The sequence below is a fragment of the Sapajus apella genome, unplaced genomic scaffold (assembly GCF_009761245.1).
Source record: "Sapajus apella isolate SASKATOON/1434 unplaced genomic scaffold, GSC_monkey_1.0 scaffold13, whole genome shotgun sequence".
Classification (NCBI taxonomy): domain Eukaryota; kingdom Metazoa; phylum Chordata; class Mammalia; order Primates; family Cebidae; genus Sapajus; species Sapajus apella.
In genome coordinates, this window is record NW_022436953.1 from 17,484,552 (window position 1) to 17,505,748 (window position 21,197).

A 21,197-nucleotide genomic window follows, 5' to 3' on the forward strand; every position below is an offset into this window, starting at 1 on the left:
CCGCCTCCTGGGTTCAGGCAATTCTCCTGCCTCAACCTCCTGAGTAGCTGGGATTACAGGCATGTGCCACCATGCCCAGCTAATGTTTTGTATTTTTATTAGAGACGGGGTTTCACCATGTTGACCAGGATGGTCTCGATCTCTTGACCTCGTGATCCACCCGCCTCGGCCTCCCAAAGTGCTGGGAGTGGACTGAATTTCTTCTTCAATCAGGTTTTGTTTTACAGACCTTGAAACAACATTAAAATGATTGAAAGATTCCTGGCTGCTTTATGTCCTTGGAGTGTTTTTGTTTTTTGTTTTTGAGATAGTCCCCTTCTGTTGCCCAGGATGGTGTGTAGTGGCGCTATCTCAGCTCACTGCAACCTCTTCCTCTCAGGTTCAGGCGATTCTCCTGCCTCAGCCTTTTGAGCAGCTGGGACTACAGTCATGCACGTGCCACCATGCCCAGCTAATTTTTCTATTTTTAATAGAGATGGAATTTCACCATGTTGACCAGGCTGGTCTCGGACTCCTGACCTCAAGTAATCCGCCTGCATTGGCCTCCCAAAATGCTGGGATTACAGGCATGAGCCACTGTGCCCAGTTTGTGTTTTAAAAAAAAAATGTAAAATATTTTCATTTGTCTCAATAGTTTCTACCTTGAGATTGATTTTATGTGCTACTGATATTAACATTACATCTTTTTTTTTTCTTTTGTGATGGAGTTTTGCTCTTGTTGCCCAGGCTGGAGTGCAATGGTGTGATCTTGGCTCACTGCAACCTCCAGCTCCTGGGTTCAAGCAATTCTCCTGTCTCAGCCTCCCGAATAAACTGGGATTAAAGGAGCGTGCCACTATGCCTGGCTAATTTTTTGTATTTTTGGTAAAGAGGGGGTTTCATCATGTTGGTCAGGCTGGTCTCAAACTCCTGACCTCAGGTGATCCACCTGCCTCAGCCTCCCAAGGGCTGGGATTACAGGCATGAGCTACCACCTGGCCTAATATTATATCTTTCAGTTGTTTGCATAGCACACATTTTAGTCCTTTTATTTGGAACCTTACCATGTAATTTGGTTATATGTGTGCCCTTGTACCTAACATTTTGCTGAATAATTTCTCCCTGAGCTTATCTCTTTTTTTCTTTTGTGTCCAACTCGTTGATACTTGCATTACTTGGGCTTGATTCTGTTATCTTATTTGATGTTTTCTGTACTTGAATTTTTTTTTCTGTTGGATTAAGATTTTCTTCTTTGGTTTTAATGTCTTCTATTTCTGTTTGGCACTTTAATATTTTAATGCACATTCTTTGTATTTCTTGTTCAGAGTCTAGACTTTATTCTTCTCTCCACCACCACCTGATTCCCCTGGAGTTTATTTTCCTTTTGTAATTGAACAACATTGCTCTCTTAGTGCGTAAAACATTGCAGTTCTCAGTCTGTCCCTTCAATTTAGGCATGGTTATTCATACAGTTGTACTGCCCCCAGCAGCTGCAGGATTGCCCCCATAGCTGCTCACTTGTGCTCATTCTGTTAGGGACCTTCTCAGGGTCTGGTCCAATAAGGGCTCCCTACCTTTGAGAGTGTGCCTGTATATTTTTGTTTTTGTTTCATTATCTTGTCTGTATTCTCATTGGATTAGGTTAGGCCTACTTTAGAATAAGAAATGAGACTAGGACATCTGCTATTTATTTTTTTTCTGTTTAAGATGATGTTAACATTTAGATACTACTCAAGCTAGTTTCAGCTGTGACATTTTTCCTCCCCCTCTGAGCTGTTTTGGGAACAGACAAAGCTATCAGTCACTACTTCAAAAGAAGACGTGTTTATCCCTTTTAATTACTTCCCCTAGGCAGGGCACTTAGCTTTCTTTAAGAGTAATGGAAAAACGTGCCGGCATCCTTTCTGGAGAGAGGTTTCTCAGAGACATTTTGTCACAAATTAAACTTGGAAAGCTTGAGACATTTCCAACTTACTTTCAGAGAAAGATGCATAGATAGGTCCTTAAAAGCAGTAGGTATGAATTACTACGATTTGTCGAAGTTCCGCTGGAGATGATTAAAGCAGAGGCCTTGGCAAAACCAGAGGGAAGACGGGTCAGCTGAGATGAATTGTGAAGGCTGAGCAGGATAGTCAGGCAGTGAGTGTGAGGGCATTCTGGGTAGTGGGTTTAGCATATTCAAGGACTGAATGTAGCATCAAGTAGGGAGAGGGTAGAAAGGTAGGTGATGACCGATTTAAACACACCTCTTCTGTTGCATTTTGCCATTAGTTGTATGTAAGCTTTAGGTTGGAAATATTTCTTTTAAAACATGAAAGACCTTTTCTATTAGTGTTGCTTCACAAGCTTTTAAAAGGAATGGTGTTGAATGCTGAGATTTACTTTTTTGACTTCTCATGAGTTGGTCTGTTGTTGATTTCATTAAACTTGTAGAGAATTGGTATTTTGCTTGTGCCTTATAGGCCAAATTTTGATGTCATGGTTATATCTGCTTTGGAATCATTTTATAGGTGTTATCTGTTGCATAAATACCTGGGAGAATTCCTCTGAGCCTGCAGTTCTTCTGGAATTTTGAAATTAAAAGTTGTATTTTAAATACATTTCTCTCCTTAGACCTCTATGAGTGTTAAATCGCCATTTAATATGATGTCAAGAAATAATTCGGAAGCACCTCCTTGCAAGATGACAGAGCCATTTAATTTTGAGAAAAATGGAAACAAACTTCCACCACATGAGTCTTTAAGAAGTCCTGGAGCACTTCCTAACCGTCCTAATTTCAGGCTGAAAAGTTCAGAGAATGGAAATAAAAAGAACAATTTTTTGCTGTGTGAGCAAACCAAACAATATTTGGCTAGTCAGGAAGACAATTCAGCTTCTTCAAACCCTAGCAGCATCAATGGAGAAGTGGTTGGATCCCAAGGAGACAGGAAAAAATTACCAGCAGGTGAGTGAAAAACCACAGGCTTCCTAATTCTTGATTCTCATGGTTTCTGTGACTTACCAGAAGTATATATAACCATACCCAGTGGGCTATTAACAGGCGCATGACTACCTTACAGTATTTGCATTTAATTATTAATTTAGAAGGAACCAGATACCAAGTAGCTACCTTTTGACCTCATTAACCTCAGAAAAAAATTTCTGGGGAAAGAATGAGCTTTTTTCCCCACAGAGAACTGTATTGGGAATATAGAAAGGAAACACTGGCTTTTTTATGAGTGTTCTAAAGACTGGTTGTATCTTAAAAATAATGTGCAAACTTCATGCATATATCACAAAGATATAGCTAAGATTTTAACTGGTTTCATGTGATTTATCTTATCATTCATTTAGTCCCAGTTCTAAAAACCTGCTTTCTAAGGAGGCTAGGACCTGGTAGAATTTAGCCTCTGTATGTGAGATGTGATGTTTTAACATGGTGATATAATTCTCAGAATGTGCCCTTGGGCCTCTGGGCTTCCCCAGGAGGTCAAAACTGTTTTCCTTACATTATTTGCCTTTTCTGCTATGCCAGCTTTACACTGATGGTGCAAAAGCAAATTATTAGCTCAGCTTAAGGCACGAGCGCCAACCTGGGCTAGGGCTCATTGAGTTTTTCATTGTCATGCACTTGCAGTTAAAAGGAAAACTAAAAATGCCAATTTCAGTTAAAAATGCCCTTGATGGGGCAGTTAAAGGTATTCTGTTAAAGCTTGACCATTGTGTACAGTATTTTTAGTATTTTGTGTAATGAAATGTGAATTATTCCTAACTTCTGCCTTCTGAAGTAAGAAAAGCATGTGTGTAATTGAATTGTGAGCTGAAGAGAAACTTTTTTTCTTGGAGCATACTTTTTACTTGAAAAGATGACAACTGGTTATTCAGACTTAACCTGGCAAGCATTTTCTCAAATATTAACAAAGTGAGCCTGTTATTTCAAGGAAAACCGCTGATATTATTTTGTTAAAGACAAAATTCACACTTTCAAGCAAATTAGGATTTTAGAAAAGTTGTGTTTGCCACTTTGATCTTAAGAACTTCCCAGGACTTTTCCTGTGAGATGCATGGTGATAACACATGAATATTACTATTTTTATATTTTTGAAGACAGTGTCTGTGACCTAAGCTGAAGTGCAGTGGCACAATCATAGCTCACTGCTGCCTCAAACCCCTGGGTGTAAACAATCTTCATGCCTCAGCCTCCCAAAACCCTGGGATTACGGGAATGAGCCACCACACCTGGCTGTAACACAAGAATTTTTGCTATTTCACAATGAAACGTGTTAACATTTAGCAACACTGCATAACTCAGTGAACCTGCCTTTTCCAGGTGGTATTGCTGTCATGCATGGACAAAAATCCATTCAAAGTGCAGTATAAATCAGTGAATTCTAATTTAACAGTATGAAAAGTTCCTTTATGTAGTTTTAGAGTTCACATTGCTTCTAACCCTATACCACTTGTTTTGGTGTACTATTAAAGGCAAATATCCATGATTAACAGAGAAGGACATTAAGTATTCCTGTTCCTTGCAAATACTTACCTCTGGGAGGCCAGACTTGTTTCAGATACTTGAACCAGAAGCAACATTTCACTGAGTGAAAAAAGCTATATGTGAATACAGCTGTCTTCTGTGAAGCCAATCATTAATGATACGCAAAAATGTGTAATTCTTCTGTATTTTGTTTTGAAAAATATAGTTTTTAAAAATTGTCAGCATGTAATGCATTTCATTTTAAATGGATAGTTTAAATTTAGTTTTAATTTCTAATACAGTAAATACTGATTGAAATAAGCCATGTAAACAGAAGCTCTGTAGGGTCCTCAATTTTTAAGAGTGCAGAGGGGTTCTGAATCCAGAAAACCTGAGAATTACTGCCTTAGTGAATGGAGAAAAGTTCACCATGAGAGGAGTACTAGTCAAGAAAATTTCAGACAAGCTCTTATTTTATTCATATTTTAATTTTTTTTTTTTCAAAACAGTCTTTGTTGCCTGGGCTGGAGTGCAGTGGCGATAGCTCACTGCAACCTCCGCTTCCCAGGTTCAAGTGATTTTCCTACTTCAGCCTCCTGAGTAGCTGGGATTACAAGCGTGCACCGCCATGCCCAGCTAATTTTTGTATTTTTACTAGAGATGGCGTCTCACCATGTTGGCCAGGCTGGTCTTAAACTTCCTTTTTTTTTTTTTTTTTTTTTTTTTGAGACGGAGTTTCGCTCTTGTTACCCAGGCTGGAGTGCAATGGCACAATCTCGGCTCACCGCAACCTCCGCCTCCTGGGTTCAGGCATTCTCCTGCCTCAGCCTCCTGAGTAGCTGGGATTACAGGCACGCACCACCATGCCCAGCTAATTTTTTGTATTTTTAGTAGAGACGGGGTTTCACCATGTTGACCAGGATTGTCTCGATCTCTTCACCTCGTGATCCACCCGCCTCGGCCTCCCAAAGTGCTGGGATTACAGGCGTGAGCCACTGTGCCTAGCTAAGTCCTTATCTTCTGTTGGGACTAGTAGGATGTCGCTTATGCTCTGGTTTAGCTATAAGGTCATTATGGCATAGCCCTGTTACTTGAATATCACCTAATTATACTATTTTTCATTTTTAGCAATAAAAAGCATTATTTGGCTTTTATTTGAGATTGTGTCTTTTCTCCCTAGGAAACTCAGAGTCATCACCAAGTGTTGAAAATAATTCACCAAAGGAAGTGAATACTGTAAGTTATTTTATTGTATGTGTTCTCATTAGGGTAAAAGTTTCTAAACATGTTCTAGTGTGTATTTAATAAAGAAGTGTTCAATCTGTAGCTGTCATTCAAGGTCAAATATTTTTCTTTAATGTGCATTTTTATAAAAGAAACTTTCTTAGGTCATTGTAGATTCATATGCAGTTGTGAAAATAATGGAGATCCTGTGTAGTCTTTCCCCTATTTCCCCCATGGTAACATGCTGCAGAACTCTAGTACAGTATCACAACTGGGTTATTTATTGATATTGACACATCAAGGTATGTAACATTTCCATCGCGGCAAGTGTCCCTTACATATCTTTTTGCTTACGTTCTAGTGTAGCCAATCCACTTTTCCTTCTGCCCCTGCCCTCCTCTAATCCGTAGCAGCCACTGATATTCATATTTCCACAATTTTGTCACTTCAAGAATATTAAAGGCTACATATAAACAGTATGTAACCTTTTGGGATGGGCTTTTGTCATTTCACATAATTATCTGGAAATTGATCTAGGTGGTTGTTTGCATCAGTAGTTTGATCCTTTTTTATTGCTGAGTAGTATTCCATGGTATAGATAACTTGTTTAACTATTTACCTGTTGAAGGACACCTGGGTGGTTTTCAGTTTTTGGCTATTAAAACTAAAACTCCTATGTACAGAATTTTATGTGAACATGTTTTTAATGCTCCAGGATAAACGTCCAGAGTAGTTTCTGGTTTGAAGAGTAGTCCCATACTTTGGAAAATATTTGGTAGTTTCTTATAAAACAGACTGACTGTACCATTTTACATTCTCACGAAGGATGCCTGAGTGCTTCAGTTTCTCCGCATCCTCATCAGCATTTGGTGTTGTCGGGATTTTTATTCTACCCGTTTTCATCATAGATGTGTAGTACTATCTCATTGTGGTTTAACTTGCATTTCCCTAATGACTGATGATGTTAAACATCTTTTCATGTGCTTATTTGCCATCTGTACATCATCTTTGGTGAAATGTTTTCATGATTTTTGTCTGTTTTCTAATTTTTTTTTTACTGTTGAGTTTTAAAGTTCTTTGTATAGTTCAGATATTAGTGCTTTGTCAAGTATGTGATTTGCAAATATTTTCTCCTAATCTGTAGCTTGTCTTTTCATCTTCATGAAGTCAGTTTTTCCTTAATGGTGTTTTTGTTTTTGGTGCTTTTGGTGTCAAGTCTAAAACTCTTTGATACCCTAGATCCTGAAAATGTTCATTTTCCCCCAAAAAGTTTTATAGTTTTACTTTTTACATTTAAGTGTTGATCCATTTTCAGTTAATTTTAGGTTAAGAAATTTAAATTGAGATTTATTTTTGCCTATGGATGCTCAGTTGCCCCAGTGCCATCTGTTGAAAATTCTCTTTACTGAATTGCTTTCACAATTTTGCCAAAATTCAGTTGGACGTATTTGTGTCAATCTAGTCTAAGTGGTTTATTTTCTTTAGATCTATGTGTCTATCTCTTGGGCACCACATAGTCCTGATTACGGGAGCTGTGTAATAAATTTTGAAATTGTGAAGAGTGATTCCTTTCATTTTTTTTCTTTCTCAATTTTTTTTAACTATTCTAATTCCTTTGCCTTCCAATATACAATTTAGACTAACCTCATCTCTAACTACAAAAAATATTGCTGAAATTTTTATCTGAATTACATTAAACCTATATATCAATTTGGGAATTATTGACATCTTTGCTGTGTTGAATCTTCCAATCCATGAACATAGTGTTTCTCCATTTATGTAGCTCTCTGTTTTCTTTCATTTTGTAGTTTTCAGCTTACAGGTCCTAAGCAAGTTTTGCTAGATTTACACTTAAGTATTTGATTTTTTTGGAATAATTGTAAATACAGCTGTATTTCTGTCCCCGTGTTCATTATTAATATGGAACAATAATTGGTTTTTGTATGTTTATCTTCTGTCTGTGACCTTGCTGAATTCTTTTTTTTCTCTTTTTTCTTTCTTTTTTTTTTTTTTTTTTCTTTTTTTTTTTTTGAGACTGACTTTTGCTCACAGCCCAAGCTGGAGTGCAGTGCTAACATCTTGGCTCACTGCAACCTCTGCCTGCCAGGTTCAAGCAATTCTGCCCCAGCCTCCCAAGTAGCTGTGACTACAGCCATGCACCACCACACATGGCCAATTTTTGTATTTTTAGTAGAGATGGAGTTTCACCATGTTGGTCAGGCTGGTCTCGAATTCCTGACCTCAGGTGATCCACCCTCCTTGGCCTCCCAAAGTGCTGAGATTACAGATGTGAGCCACCAGGCCCAGCAGCTGAAGTCCTTTTAAGATCCCTTGCAGTTTTCTGCATAGCCTATCATTTCATCTGAAAATAGGGACAGTTTTATTTTTTCTAGTGTATATGCCTTTGATTTCTTTTCTTGCTTTATTGCACTTACTGTAGGAACTTTTAGCACTAGGTTTGAATCAGAGTGACAGTGGACACCTTGCCTGGTTTCTAATCTTTGAAAGCCTTCTTACCATTAAGTTTAGAAGTAGGTTTTTGTAGATGTTCTTTATCAGGCTGATAAAATTTTCTCTATTCCTACTTTTCTGATCTTTTTAATCATGAATAGGTGTTGAATTTTGTCCGATCCTTTCTCTGCATTGATATGGTAGTGACTGCTTTCCCTTTAGTCTGTTAATTTGGTGGATTAACCAACCTTGCGTTCCTGAAATGAACTCCACTTGGTCATGGTATATAATAATTTTTATATATTGCTGAGTTTTATCTGGTAAAACTTCTATAAGGATTTTTACATATGTTTTCATGAGAGATTTTGGTCTGTAATTTTCTTTTATACTGTCTTTGCGTGGTTTGAGTATCAAAGTAGTTTCATAAAATGAATTGGAACGTGTTCCCGCTTGTGTTTGCTGGAAGAGAGATTGTATAGAATTGGTGTTAATTCTTCTCTAAACATTTGGTAGAATTCTCCAATGAAAACCATCTGGACCTAGAAATTTCTTTTGGGGGAGTTTTAAAACTATGATTCAATTTCTTTAGTATTTATAGTTAAGGTCTATTCAAATTGTCTATTTCATATTGTATTTGTGTTGAGGAGTTTATTTGGTCTTCGTTGTCAAATTTATGTGTACAGAAATGTCCTAAGTATTAATGTTGGTGGGGTCTGTAGTAATGTTCCTTGTTTTATTCCCGATATTGGTAATTTGTCTTGTCTTTATTGTCTGTCTTGCTACAGGTTTGTCAGTTTTATTGATCTTTCCAAAGAAATCAGTCTTTGTTTCATTTTTTTCCCTCTGTTTTTAATTTAATTGATTTCTGCTTTTATCTTCATTGTCTCTTCTGCTTTTGGGCGTTTTTTGTTGTTGTTGGTTTTTTTTTTTTTTTTTTTTGGTCATTTGGGTCTTTTCATGTGTGGGGGTGGGGTTCTTTTTTTTTCTCAAGAAATTAATAAAAGAAAAGAGGGAGGGAGATAGTGAAGGAAAGGAAAAAGGAAGGAAAGAAGGAAGTCGAGTTTCTTGTGTTAAAGGGGAGTGGGGTTTTTTTGTTTGGTTTGGTTTTTTTTGTTTTTAAAGACAAGGTCTCCCTCTGTTACCCAGGCTGCAGTATAGTGGCATAGTCATAGCTCACTATAGCCTTGTACTCCTAGACTTACACTATCCACCCTGCTGAGCCTCCTGGAGTAATTGAGACTACAGATGTGTGCCACCACAGCTGGCTAATTTTTTTTTTTTTTTGGTAGAGATGGGGGTCTTGCTGTGTTGCCAGACTGATGATCTTAAACTCCTGACCTCAAGTGGTCCTCCCACCTTGGTTTCCCAATGTGCTGGGATTGCAGGCATGAGTTGCCCTGCCCAGCCCCAGTGTATCTTTTATTTATCTCAAAACTTCATCTTTAACTCTTGTTTATGTTTTAGTTTCTAGGTGTTTGAAGATTATTTGTATTCTTTCTGCTACTGATTTCTAGTTTGAGTCTATTGTGGTCAGAGAACACCCTCTGGACCACATCAGTTCTTTTACATTTGTTGAGGTTTCTTTTGTGATTCAGGATATGGTCTTAGTATATATTATCTTGGCACTTGAAAAGAATGTGCCTTGTCTGTCTGTCGTTGGGTCAGACGACCTATAAATAAATATCTAATAGCTCTTGTTTGGTGATGTTGAGTTCTGTACTCTTGCTGATTTTATATCTGGTTATATCAAATGTTGAGAAAGGTATTGAAATATCTAACTATAATCCTGGGTTGTTTATTTTCAATTCAGTTATGCTTCTCATTTTGCAGCTCTGGTTCATGGATATTTAGGATTGCTGTGTCTTACTGGGTTGAGTTGACTCTTCTGTCATTATAATATCCTCCTCTCTGGTAATTTTCTTCCCCTGTGTTCTGTTTTATCTGATATTAATACAGCCGCTCATATTTTCTTAACATTTACATACTTTTCCATGTTTTTACTTTCAGTCTGTCTATATTATGCATAAAATGAGTTTCTTATAGGCACCATGTATTTGGGTAATGTTTTTTTTAATTCACTAGGTTAGTTTGTCTTTCAGTTGGTATATTTAGACCATTTACATTTGATGTAATTGATACTTGAGAGTTGATGCCATTTTTGTTTTCTGTTCTGTTTTTTTCTTTTTCCTGTCTTTTTGTGGGTTATTCATATACTTTTTGTAATTCTATTTTGACTTTTATCCTGTGTTTTCAAGTGTGTATCTTTGTATGTTTTTTCCAGTCATTGCTCTACATACTACATTATGTCTACACAACTTATGACAGTTGTCATTTCACCCATCTGAGTATGTTGTAAACACCTTACCTCCCTTAGATTCCTTTACTTTCACCCACTTATGTCTTACATACTCTATTTCACAGATTGAGAACTCCTTCAGTTTTATCATTTTTGCTTGAACTCTCAAACATAATTTAGAACACTTGAGAGGAAAAAGTACTTAATATGTTTTGTGTAGGTATCAGGTCTCGAACTCCTGAGCTCAAACAGTCCTCCCACCTCAGACTCACAGTGTTGGGATTACAGGTGTGAGCCACTGCACCAGGCCTATTGTGTTTGTCTTCTCTATTTCTGCCTTTGTCATTTATTTTCTGTTTTGAGAACTTCCTTAAGCCATCCTTTTAGGATAAAGCTACTGGTAACAAATTCTCTTACTTTTCTTTCATCTGAAAGTCTTGATTTCCCTTTCATTCCAGAAGGATATTTTCCTTGGATAAGTTTCTCAGATAACAGTTTTTTTCTTTCAGAACTTGAAAAATGTTTTGTCACTTTCTTCTGGCCTCCATGGTCTCTAATGAGAAATCTTGGCCGGGCACGGTGGCTCACGCCTGTAATCCCAGCACTTTGGGAGGCTGAGGCAGGTGGATCACGAGGTCAAGAGATCGAGACCATCCTTGCCAACATGGTGAAACCCCGTCTCTACTAAAAAGTATAAAAATTAGCCAGGCGTGGTGGTGCATGCTTGTAGTCCCAGCTACTCAGGAGGCTGAGGCAGGAGAATTGCTTGAAACCGGAAAACGGAAGTTGCAGTGAGCCGGGATCGTGCCATAACACTCCAGCCTGGCGATAGAGCGAGACTCTGTCTCAAAAAAAGAAAAAGAGAAATCTTGTCTTTTTAAACTCCCTCTCAACCCCATGCAAGTAAGGAATTATATTCCTCTTTCTGCTTTCAAGCTTTTAATTTTCAGAAGTTTAAGATGTGTCTTGGTATTTAGTCTAAGTTGATTCTGGGGCTCACTCAGCTTCTTGAATTAGTAGATTTATATCTCCTGCCAAATTTGGAAGTTTTCAGCAGTCTTTTTTTTTTTTTTTTTTTTTAAACTAGACAGTTTGCACTTGTTGCCCAGGCTGGAGTACAGTGGCATGATCTGCAACCTCTGCCTCCATGTTCAAGTGATTCTCCTGCCTCAGTTTCCCAAGTAGTTGGGACTACAAATGCCTGTCACCACACCTGGCTAATTATTTTTTTTGAGATGGAGTCTTGCTCTGTCACCCAGGCTGGAGTGCGATGGTATGATCTCGGCTCACTGCAACCTCCATCTCTCAGGTTCAAGTGATTTTCCTGCCTCAGTCTCCTGAGTAACTGGACAACAGGCGCATGCCACCATGCCTGGCTAATTTTTTTTTTTTTTTTTTTTTTTCCTGAGACAACAGTCTCCCTCTGTTGCCCAGGCTGGAGTGCAATGTCACGATCATGGCTCACTGCAACCTCTGCCTCCCAGGTTCAAGTGATTCTCCTGTCTCAGCCTCCTGAGGAGCTGGGATTACAGGTCTGTGCCACCACACCCAGCTAATTTTTATATTTTTAGTAGAGATGGGGTTTTACCATGTTAGCCAGTGGTCTCGATCTCCTGGCTTTGTGATCTGCCCACCTCAGCCTCCCAAAGTGTTGGGATTACAGGCGTGAGCCACCGTGCCTGGCCATTTTTTGTATTTTTAGTAGAGATGGGATTTCACCCTGTTGGCCAGGCTGGTCTTGAACTCCTAACCTCAGATGATCTGCCCACCTTGGCATCCCAAAGTGCTGCGATTACAGGGTGAGCCACTGCGCCCGGCCTCAGCAGTCATTTTTTGAGTACTTCTCAGCCCTACCTTCTTTCTCCTTTCTGAAGACATGAATAATCTTTTGTTATTGTCCCACAGGTTCCTGGGACTGTTCATTTATATATTTTCACTCTGTTGTTCAGATCAGGTGTTTCTGTCTTCAAGTTCACTGATTCTTTCCTCTTTTCCCTCCATTATGCTGGTGAGCCTGCTATTGTGTTTTTTATTTTGGTTATACTTTTCAGTTTAAAAATTTGCATTTGGTTCTTTGTCTTTTATTTCTTTAGGGAGACTCCCTATTCGTTTGTTTCAAGTGTTTTCATAATTGCTTGCTACTGTATTGATGACAGCCTTAAAATCTTTATAGATAAATGAACGTGTCTGTCATCTTGATGTTGGCCTCTTGATTTTTTTTTCTTCCGGCAATTGGTTGTGATCTTCCTGATTTTTGGAGCAGTAAGTTATTTTCTATTGAATGCTATTGAAACTGGGATATCTTGGATATTATGAGACTCTTTTTTTTTTTTTTTTTTTTCTTTTTGATAGAGTAACTTGCTCTGTTGCCCAAGCTGGAGTGTAGTGGCATGATCTCAGCTCACTGCAACCTCCGCCTCCTGGGTTCAAGCAATCCTTATGCCTCAGCCTCCTGAGTACCTGGGATTACGGGCACGTGCCACCACACCCAGCTAATTTTTATATTATCAGTAGAGCAAGGTTACACCATGTTGGCCAGACTGTTCTTAAACTCGTGGCCTCAAGACATCTGCCCGTCTCAGCCTCCCAAAGTGCTGGGATTACAGGCATGACCCACCATACCCAGCCTCTGTATCTTAAACTTTTAGTTTTAGCTGGCTTCCTCTGACACTGCTCTGGCTGCTAGGTTGTTACTGCCAGGTGGGGGGTAGCTGTCCAGTTTCCCAACTCAGCCTCTCATATTCAACTGGGGAGCTCTTCTTTCTGTCAGGAGAGGATAGAAGTTCTAGCTTCACAGGATGCCTCAACTGATTGCTTTCTGGCTGACAGTGGTGAGCACCTCATAATAGCTCCCCGTCGGGTCTCTAGTGACCCAGTGGAGAGTAGGCCGACTGAAGGAGAAGAGGGTATTAGGAGGCACTAGTTACCATTGAATGGTGGTAGAAAGTCCTGACTCTCTACCAGGCCTTTTCTGACTCCACATTGGTGGGGGTCGGGGCACCTCATTGCTGCCAGGTAGAAACCCAGGTTCCCCATGTGGTCTCCATAGGAAGGGATGTCATCCTCTTCCCACTTCAGGGATGAAGTGCTGGCACCCTATTCTGTTGCCCTTCTCTGATACCATACTTGTGAGCCGGTTGAGGTACCTCATTTTGTAGCCTTGTGAGGATGGAAATCTTGACCCCACACTCTCCTTTTGCGGGTCAGATTGGGGCCACAGTTGTGTCTGTGGTGTTTGTCTGGAGTAGAGCAGTAAATGTTAACTTTTCTGTCTTGCTGGTCTGCCTCTTTTCTGGTCCTTTGGCTAGACAGAGCAGGTTTTTAAATTTTTTTTTTTTTTTTTTTTTTTATGAGGGTCTCACTGTGTTGACCAGGCTGAAGTGCAGCGGCTATTCACAGGCACTATCAGAGCGCTGTATAGCCCTGAACTCCTAGGCTCCGGCGTTCCTCTCGCCTCAGCCTCTGAAGTAGTTGGGGCTGCAGGTGCAGGCACCACGCCCAGCTAGAGAGCAGGGCTTTTCTTGTTGGAACTTTTGTATTCCCTGCCTTTGGGCGTTTCTGGTTGCTGGCTTCTCCATGACCCAGTCTGGTATATATGAGGCAAAAAGAAAACCCAGAGACCTGATGGCCGTGTCGTTCTTTGGGTCTCCCGAGTCACCTTATGTTTATTTTATGTATAAGTTCAAGGTTTTAGTTTACCTTAACAGCAAGAATAAGGAAAAGCACATCTACTTGATCTTCTCTGAAGTAGTCCCAAATCTATTTAAATGAAAAGGTATTGCCAAATTCTAACATTGCTCTTCTCTGTCCTTAATAGAAGCCCGAAAATAATGTACATCCTGCAAAGTCAAAAAAATTACACAAGTTGGTCGAGAATTCCTTGTCCATAAATAATCCAGGGCTCTTCACCTCCTTAGGACCTCCTCTTCGGTCAACAACTTGCCATCGCTGTGGCCTGTTTGGTAAGCATATTGTTCTTAGGTGTCTGAATTCTTCTTCTGCATATTTGAAAAACATTTTCATTATGGCAAATGTTAAACATTAAGTGAACAGTGTACACATGCCACACACCTGTCTCAGCCTCAGCAGCTGTCAGCATCCTGCCGTGCCTCTTCACCCATCCCTTCCCATTCTTTCTGCTTCCTCAGTGGATGAGGATGATTATAGTTTTTTTAGGCGAAACTCAAATGCACTGAAAGTCTGTAAGTCACAGACTTACATCCTTGTCATAATATAGGATGTTTCTGTCTCCGCGGGAAGTTTTCTCATGTCCTTTCCCAGTCCCTACTTCTGAGAAGCAACCACTGTTTTTTTTTTCTTTTTAATCAATCATAAATCAATTTTGCCTGTCACAGAATTTCATATAAGTGGAATCATACAGCATGGACTCGTTTATGTAAAGCTTATTTCAGGTATAGCAATACTTTAGAGATTAATCCATGCTGTTGCATGTATCATTATTTTTTTTGTTTATTGCTGAGTAGTATCTCATTGCATTGTTTTACCACAGTTGATCTGTTCTCTTATTGTTGAACATTTTGGCTAGGTCCAGCTTTTGTCTGTTACGAATAGAGCTCTCTAAACATTTTTGTACAAGTGTTTGCATATGTTTTCATTTATTGTGGGTGCACAGGCAGACGTAGAATGACTGAGTCAAAGGGTAGGTCTATGTTTAACTGTCTAAGAAGCTACCAAACCATTGCCAAGGTGTTGTCCCATTTTCTATTCCCATTGGTAGGGAGTTTTGGTTGTTCCGCATCCTCATCCACGTTTGGTGGTGTCTGTCTTTTTAATTATAGTCCTTCCCTTGGATAAGTTGGAACTGTCATATGCCTCTTGGGTTCTAATTTTTCAATACGTAAGTTTTACTTGCATGGCATTTACCAGTTTACAGTTAAATTTGCAGTGCTCTCATGATCGCTGATCTTGAGCAGTTTTTCCTGTGTTTATTACTGGTTACTTGGATATTTAACTCTTTTTTTTTTTTTTTTTTTTTTTTTTTTTTTAAGTTTATTTTAGGTTGGGAGCATTTGAGGCCAGACTGGTTGGTGGTTACTTCTTTGTGGGGTTGTTTTGTTTCTGGTTTTTAGAAACCTGGTTTTTATTGTTTGTTTTTGAGATGGAGTCTCGCACTGTCACCTGGCCTATAGTGCCGTGGTGCAATCTCTGCACACTGCAGTCTCCACCTCCTGGGTTCAAGCAATTCTCCTGCTTCAGTCTCCCGAGTAGCTAGGATTACAGGTGTGCGCCACCACGCCCAGCTAATTGTTTGTATTTTTAGTAGAGATGGGGTTTCACCATGTTGTCCAGGATGATCTCGATATCCTGACTTCATGACCCGCCTGCCTCAGCCTCCCAAAGTGCTGGGATCAGAGGCATGAGCCACCGCGCCCGGCCGATAACCTGTTTCTTATGAACACTGATAGGATTTTAAAAAACTTCATTTCAGAGTCTCTGTGTTTTTTTGGTGTGATTCTCATTGTTTTTTTTTTTTGTTGTTGTTGTTGTTCATGATACACAGTAAACCATTTCAGTCGCTTGTACAAGTCTGTTCTCACTACAACAAAGTTTTGCTTCATCTTGGCTCACTGCCACCTCTGCCTCCTGGGTTCAAGCGATTCTCCTGCCTCAGCCTCCCGAGTAGCTGGGTCTACAGGTGCACACAACCATGCCCAGCTTATTTTTGTCTTTTTGTAGAGACAGGCTTTCATCATATTGGCCAGGTTGGTCCCGAATTCCTGACCTTAAGTAACCCACCCGCCTTGACCTCCCAAAGTGCTGGGATTACAGGTGCGAGCCACTGCACCGTTTGCACCACTGCTTGCTGCTTTTTTTTTCTTTTCTTTTCTTTTCTTTTTTCTTTTTTCTGAGATGGAGTCTTGCTCTCGTTGCCCAGGCTGGAATGCAGTGGCACGACCTCAGCTCAACTGCCACTTCTGTCTCCCGGGTTCAAGCGATTCTCATGTGTCAGCGTCCTGAGTACCTGGGATTACAGGCGCCTACTACCATGCCCAGCTAATTTTTGTATTTTTAGTAGAGATGAGGCTTCACCATGTTGGCCAGGCTGGTCTCGAACTCTTGACCTCAGGTGATCTGCCTGCCTCGGCCTTCCAAAGTACTGGTATTACAGGTGTGAGCCACTGCACCCAGTGGATTGCTGTTTTTATAACATGTATTCTATTTTAGGAAACTCGGTTATGTGTCCCAGCCTGTTCTCCCTTTTTAAAATCTCTGTAGTCCTTTTTTCTCTGTATTACAGGAGTTTAAAAATGTAATCTGAATACCTATTCCTAAACAGTACAATTCTCTTCAGATAGTCTTCTTAATATGGTTGATAGAATGATGTTTGATAAAGTGTGGGCTTTGAGAATGTCTTGATCTTAATGTGAACTATTTGGAGTGACATTGGTGATGTGATGGGTGGTGTTCTCTAGGATCTCTGAGGTGCTCTCAGTGCAAGCAGACCTACTATTGCTCCACAGCATGTCAGAGAAGAGACTGGTCGGCACACAGCATCGTGTGCAAGCCTGTTCAACCAAAGTAAGGGTCCATGATCTTTCTATTCATTAAGGATTATGTAAAAAGTCTTTTTCTGATAGAATAAGGATCCAATTAAGCAGACCACAACCAAGTAGAAGTTATTTATTAAGCTCTATAGCAAAGTGTACAGATCTGAAGTAAACAGCTCTATGAATTTAATTTTCGTATTTTTTTTATTAGATAGTACATGTTATTTAAAACCTTAAAAGAGTTTTTCTTTAATGTTCAGAGCTTTAGAATGCCTTACTTTTAGTCATGTGTACTTCCCTGGTTTTTAATAAGCTTGGAACTCTTACATGCCTCTCGAGTTGTGTTTTTATTTTTAATAAATTGTACTTGCATGGCATTTACCAGTTTACAAAACAGTGTCACATATGACCCCAAAATTCTGTGTAAGTAATGTAGGGAGTTAATCTCCATTTTACAGATAAGAATACTGAGGCTTGGAGATACTCTCTCATTAGGTGGCTTTTGGAAGAAGCACACCTATGCACACGCAAGATATGGACCACTGTGTAGCCAGCATTGGGAGGCTTTACATTACCACTGTGATTCTGGAAGAAACTGTTTTGTTCTTTCAGGGTTTTGTTCATTGAGAATGTGCCATAATTGTGGTTTATAGTCCCTAACATTAATTGCCTGTGTAGTATAAGTATTGTAATCTGTTGCTTTCAGTTTCCACAAACATGAAGATAATAAATCATCTTTTGAAACAAAGGATGTGGAAGTAAACAATAAGGTATAGCATATTTTGTCTTTAAATTTTCAGTGACTCTTCTTTATTGAATTAGGAGGATGTCAGATAAATATTTTGGGCGTATTTCTATTTCTGTATTTTATCGATATTTAAAAGCAAGTTTCCTATTACATAAATATGTACACCATAGTGATATGATTGGGGCTTTTTTTTTTTTTTTTTTTTGGAGACGGAGTTTCACTCTTGTTGCCCAGGCTGGAGTGCAAGGCGCAATCTTGACTCACTGCAACCTCCACCTCGGCTCAAGGGTTTTCGAGAATTATTTCCAGTCTTCTATTCAAAAAGGACGTGGCAGCATCTCAGTGTAAAGTCATGTGGATTAGAGTCCCTTTAGCCTCTGCAGACACAGGTTTTAGCTTTGTGTGCTGTACTTTAATAGGGCCTACTTATCTATCAAAGGAGTATTTTTTTATGATAGTAGTTCTCCTCCATTTAGACAACTACATGGGCTGAATTATTTGTAATCTGAAAAGCATCTGTCATGTCCAACTCATATTTATGAATAATTTTTAGCTTTAGCTGCTTCTAGCTTCTACTTTAAAAAATGTGACTTCAAGTATTCATTCTTACAGAAAACATTAACAAGTGCAGATTTAAAGTACTACCTACACCACCACCGCTTTTTTTTTTAAAATAAACTCAACCTTCTCTTTACCAGCACGACCTTATTCTTGGCTTATCCCCGGTGCTGTGCATGCTGCCTGTGGACAGTGGGTTTTAGTGGCTCTTGGAGGCCTTCCCTATTTCTGTGTTCTTTAATTCAAGCCTAAGAGTCAGGATATTGTGGCTGCAATTCTGGCATGTAGAGCTCATGGAATTGTTAAAACGTGCTTTTAAGTAACTCAGTTTTGTGTTTTTTGTTTGTTTTTTCTTTTGTTGTTGTTTTGATTTTTTCCAAACCAGAGTGACTGTCCACTTGGAATTACCAAGGAAATAGCCATTTGGGCTAAGAAAATAATGTTTTCTGATTTGAGAAGCCTACAACTCAAGAAAACCATGGAAATAAAGGTATTTGTTATTCTTCAGTCTCCATAGACAGAGATCCAGAGAACTGTATGTATTTTCTTGTTTCCTATTTTTGGGTTCACACGATAGCTACAAAACATCTGATTAAGTTAATAAACATTGCAAAAACTGCCTACAGTGCTGTTTCTATCTTAGAAAGCTTTAAGAAATTTACATTTGCTTGTGTGTCTTATGAATTATTCCTCTTTTTTTATCTTTGAAAGGGTACAGTTACTGAATTCAAACACCCAGGGGACTTTTATGTGCAGTTATATTCTTCAGAAGTTTTAGAATACATGAACCAACTCTCTGCCAGCTTGAAAGAAACATATGCAAACATGCATGAAAAAGACTATATTCCTGTTAAGGGTGAAGTTTGTGTTGCCAAGTATACTGTTGATCAGGTAACCCCTAATGAAATATTTAATCAAATGTTTGAGCTAACTTTGGTAATATCAACTGAACATCAGAGCTTTTAATGATGCATGACAAGGCTTAAAGCCAGCCTCTGATCACCCTTCTGTTCCTCTTCTTCAGTATCCCGTGCTCTGTTCAGCTTGCTTCCTCCCTGTCTTACCCCTTTCCAGCTCTGTGTACGGGTTCCTGAATTACTGGTTATAGCCTGATTGCTAGTCTTAGAGCTTGTGTTTTATTTGTGTAGCTGAGGCATTAGTGTGTGCTAGTCCCATGGCCTAGAAATAGCTTTGGAATAGTTGTGCATATTATTAATAGCATGTCCTAACTAGACAGTTTTAGGGATTTCTTAGCAAGATTCTTAGAAAATTGACTTCTTAATTGAGTGCCTCAGAATAGGAGCCTTTGCTTTGCATGTTCTATAGATTGGTTGAGGGTTTTTAAATCTAAGGTTGTGAAATGCTGTTTTGATGCAGAATACCATTATATTTCACTTTCAGACCTGGAATAGAGTGATCATACAAGATGTTGATGTGCTGCAGAAGAAGGCACACGTCTTGTATATTGATTATGGAAATGAAGAAATAATTCCATTAAACAGAATTTACCAACTCAACAAAAAAATTGACTTGTATCCTCCTTGTGTGAGTGTCTTTTACTTTTTAGATTTCTAGTAGTGTCCTAGAGGAGCTGTTTTCAATGTTTTGATGGGCACAATGTTTGCTTGTTCTATTCTGCTGTGTTTTTGTACCTATATTATATAAATAAACACTCAGTGACTATCTTGACCTTATTTAGTTAAATACTGCCCAAGGTAAGAAACTAACATTTTTAGGTACATTTTTTCAATTTGCTTTTCAAAACAATCATTTCTGTATTTATTATCATATCTGGAAGTGGCCTTAATTTATGTAGAATTTAGGGATAATTATTCTTTCATGAATTTCTCAAGCTTCAAGTATCAAAAGTAAGCGTTAGCAATAGAGCAGGAACAGAGTAATAATTATACATAAAATTGTCTATCTGACAAGTACTTGAAGATTTGTGATAAATTTTCAGCATGAAATACATTCTTTTATACACCATTAATTTTAAAAAGTCATTTTTAAATAGTAATTTTTGTAAGTAACCTGCATAAAATCTTTCAGGCCATAAAGTGCTTTGTAGCCAATGTTATCCCAGCAGAAGGGAATTGGAGCACTGACTGTATCAAAGCTACTAAACCACTGTTAATGGAGCAGTACTGCGCCATAAAGATTGTCGACATCTTGGAAGAAGAAATGGTTACCTTCGGTGTAGAAGTTAAGCTGCCAAATTCAGGTAAGAGCTGTCTTTTTAAGTTGAGTCCTTAAAAGGGTATGTCATTTCTACTTGTTACTCAAAAGAAATGGAAACATCTAGTGAAGCCAGGCAAACTGCTCTCTGGAGTCATTCAGATTGTGACTGAACCCATTCTTGAAATTGACAGTTTGTCAAAGATGTGGCACAAATTCACATAATTAGGTGGCTTAACAGGCTAGATTTAGACTTCATGTGGGCATAATTATTATCCCTTCAATAGAGCCATTATAATATCTATGAATTTTGACTCCTTTATTGGGAGAAATTCTTGAAGTTCTCTGAGTTCATCCTTATCAGTGCTTTTCTTGGAGTAACCTTCACAGAACTACATTTAGCTAGTGCATAGTAGCTAAGCTGTGGAAATGGAAATGCTTTAGAATTCTCTTCTTCTCTTTTGGCTGCTCACCTGTTTGATAAATGACTTCTCACAGTGTGATGGGTGCCTCCCAGTTTCCAGGTATTGTCCCTCTGCTTTCAGAGATCTGGTGTCGTGGCTGATTTGGTAGAAAATCAGCTAATCTCTTGTGAAATTAAGTAAAAAATCTATTTTGTTTGCTGTTGCATGTTACGATCTCAGTTTTGGATGTTATTTCAGGGAACTTGAAGTTTGGATCCAATGCTGGACCTTTGTTTCAGCTGTACTTACGTCTTAAATTTATTTCCCATAAACAGTGGTCATTCTAAGCATATGGATTTCGAAGTGAAATCCTTTCATTAAAATTTCTGTCAAATAGAGA

The 21,197-nt window shown here is 38.9% G+C and overlaps 1 protein-coding gene across 1 annotated transcript in view; it reads left to right on the forward strand.

The window, feature by feature from the left end:
- Nucleotides 1-2,597: 2,597 nt before the first annotated feature.
- Nucleotides 2,598-21,197, forward strand: part of TDRD1 (tudor domain containing 1) — a 42,168-nt gene continuing 23,568 nt past the window's right edge. Inside the window, exons 1-9 of the mRNA XM_032281701.1 lie at nucleotides 2,598-2,923; nucleotides 5,613-5,668; nucleotides 14,221-14,365; nucleotides 16,838-16,943; nucleotides 17,619-17,682; nucleotides 18,604-18,708; nucleotides 18,930-19,109; nucleotides 19,620-19,763; nucleotides 20,268-20,439. Of these exons, the coding sequence (XP_032137592.1) occupies nucleotides 2,599-2,923; nucleotides 5,613-5,668; nucleotides 14,221-14,365; nucleotides 16,838-16,943; nucleotides 17,619-17,682; nucleotides 18,604-18,708; nucleotides 18,930-19,109; nucleotides 19,620-19,763; nucleotides 20,268-20,439 (1,297 nt within the window). The 5' untranslated portion in view covers nucleotide 2,598. The remainder of the gene's footprint in view (nucleotides 2,924-5,612; nucleotides 5,669-14,220; nucleotides 14,366-16,837; nucleotides 16,944-17,618; nucleotides 17,683-18,603; nucleotides 18,709-18,929; nucleotides 19,110-19,619; nucleotides 19,764-20,267; nucleotides 20,440-21,197) is intronic.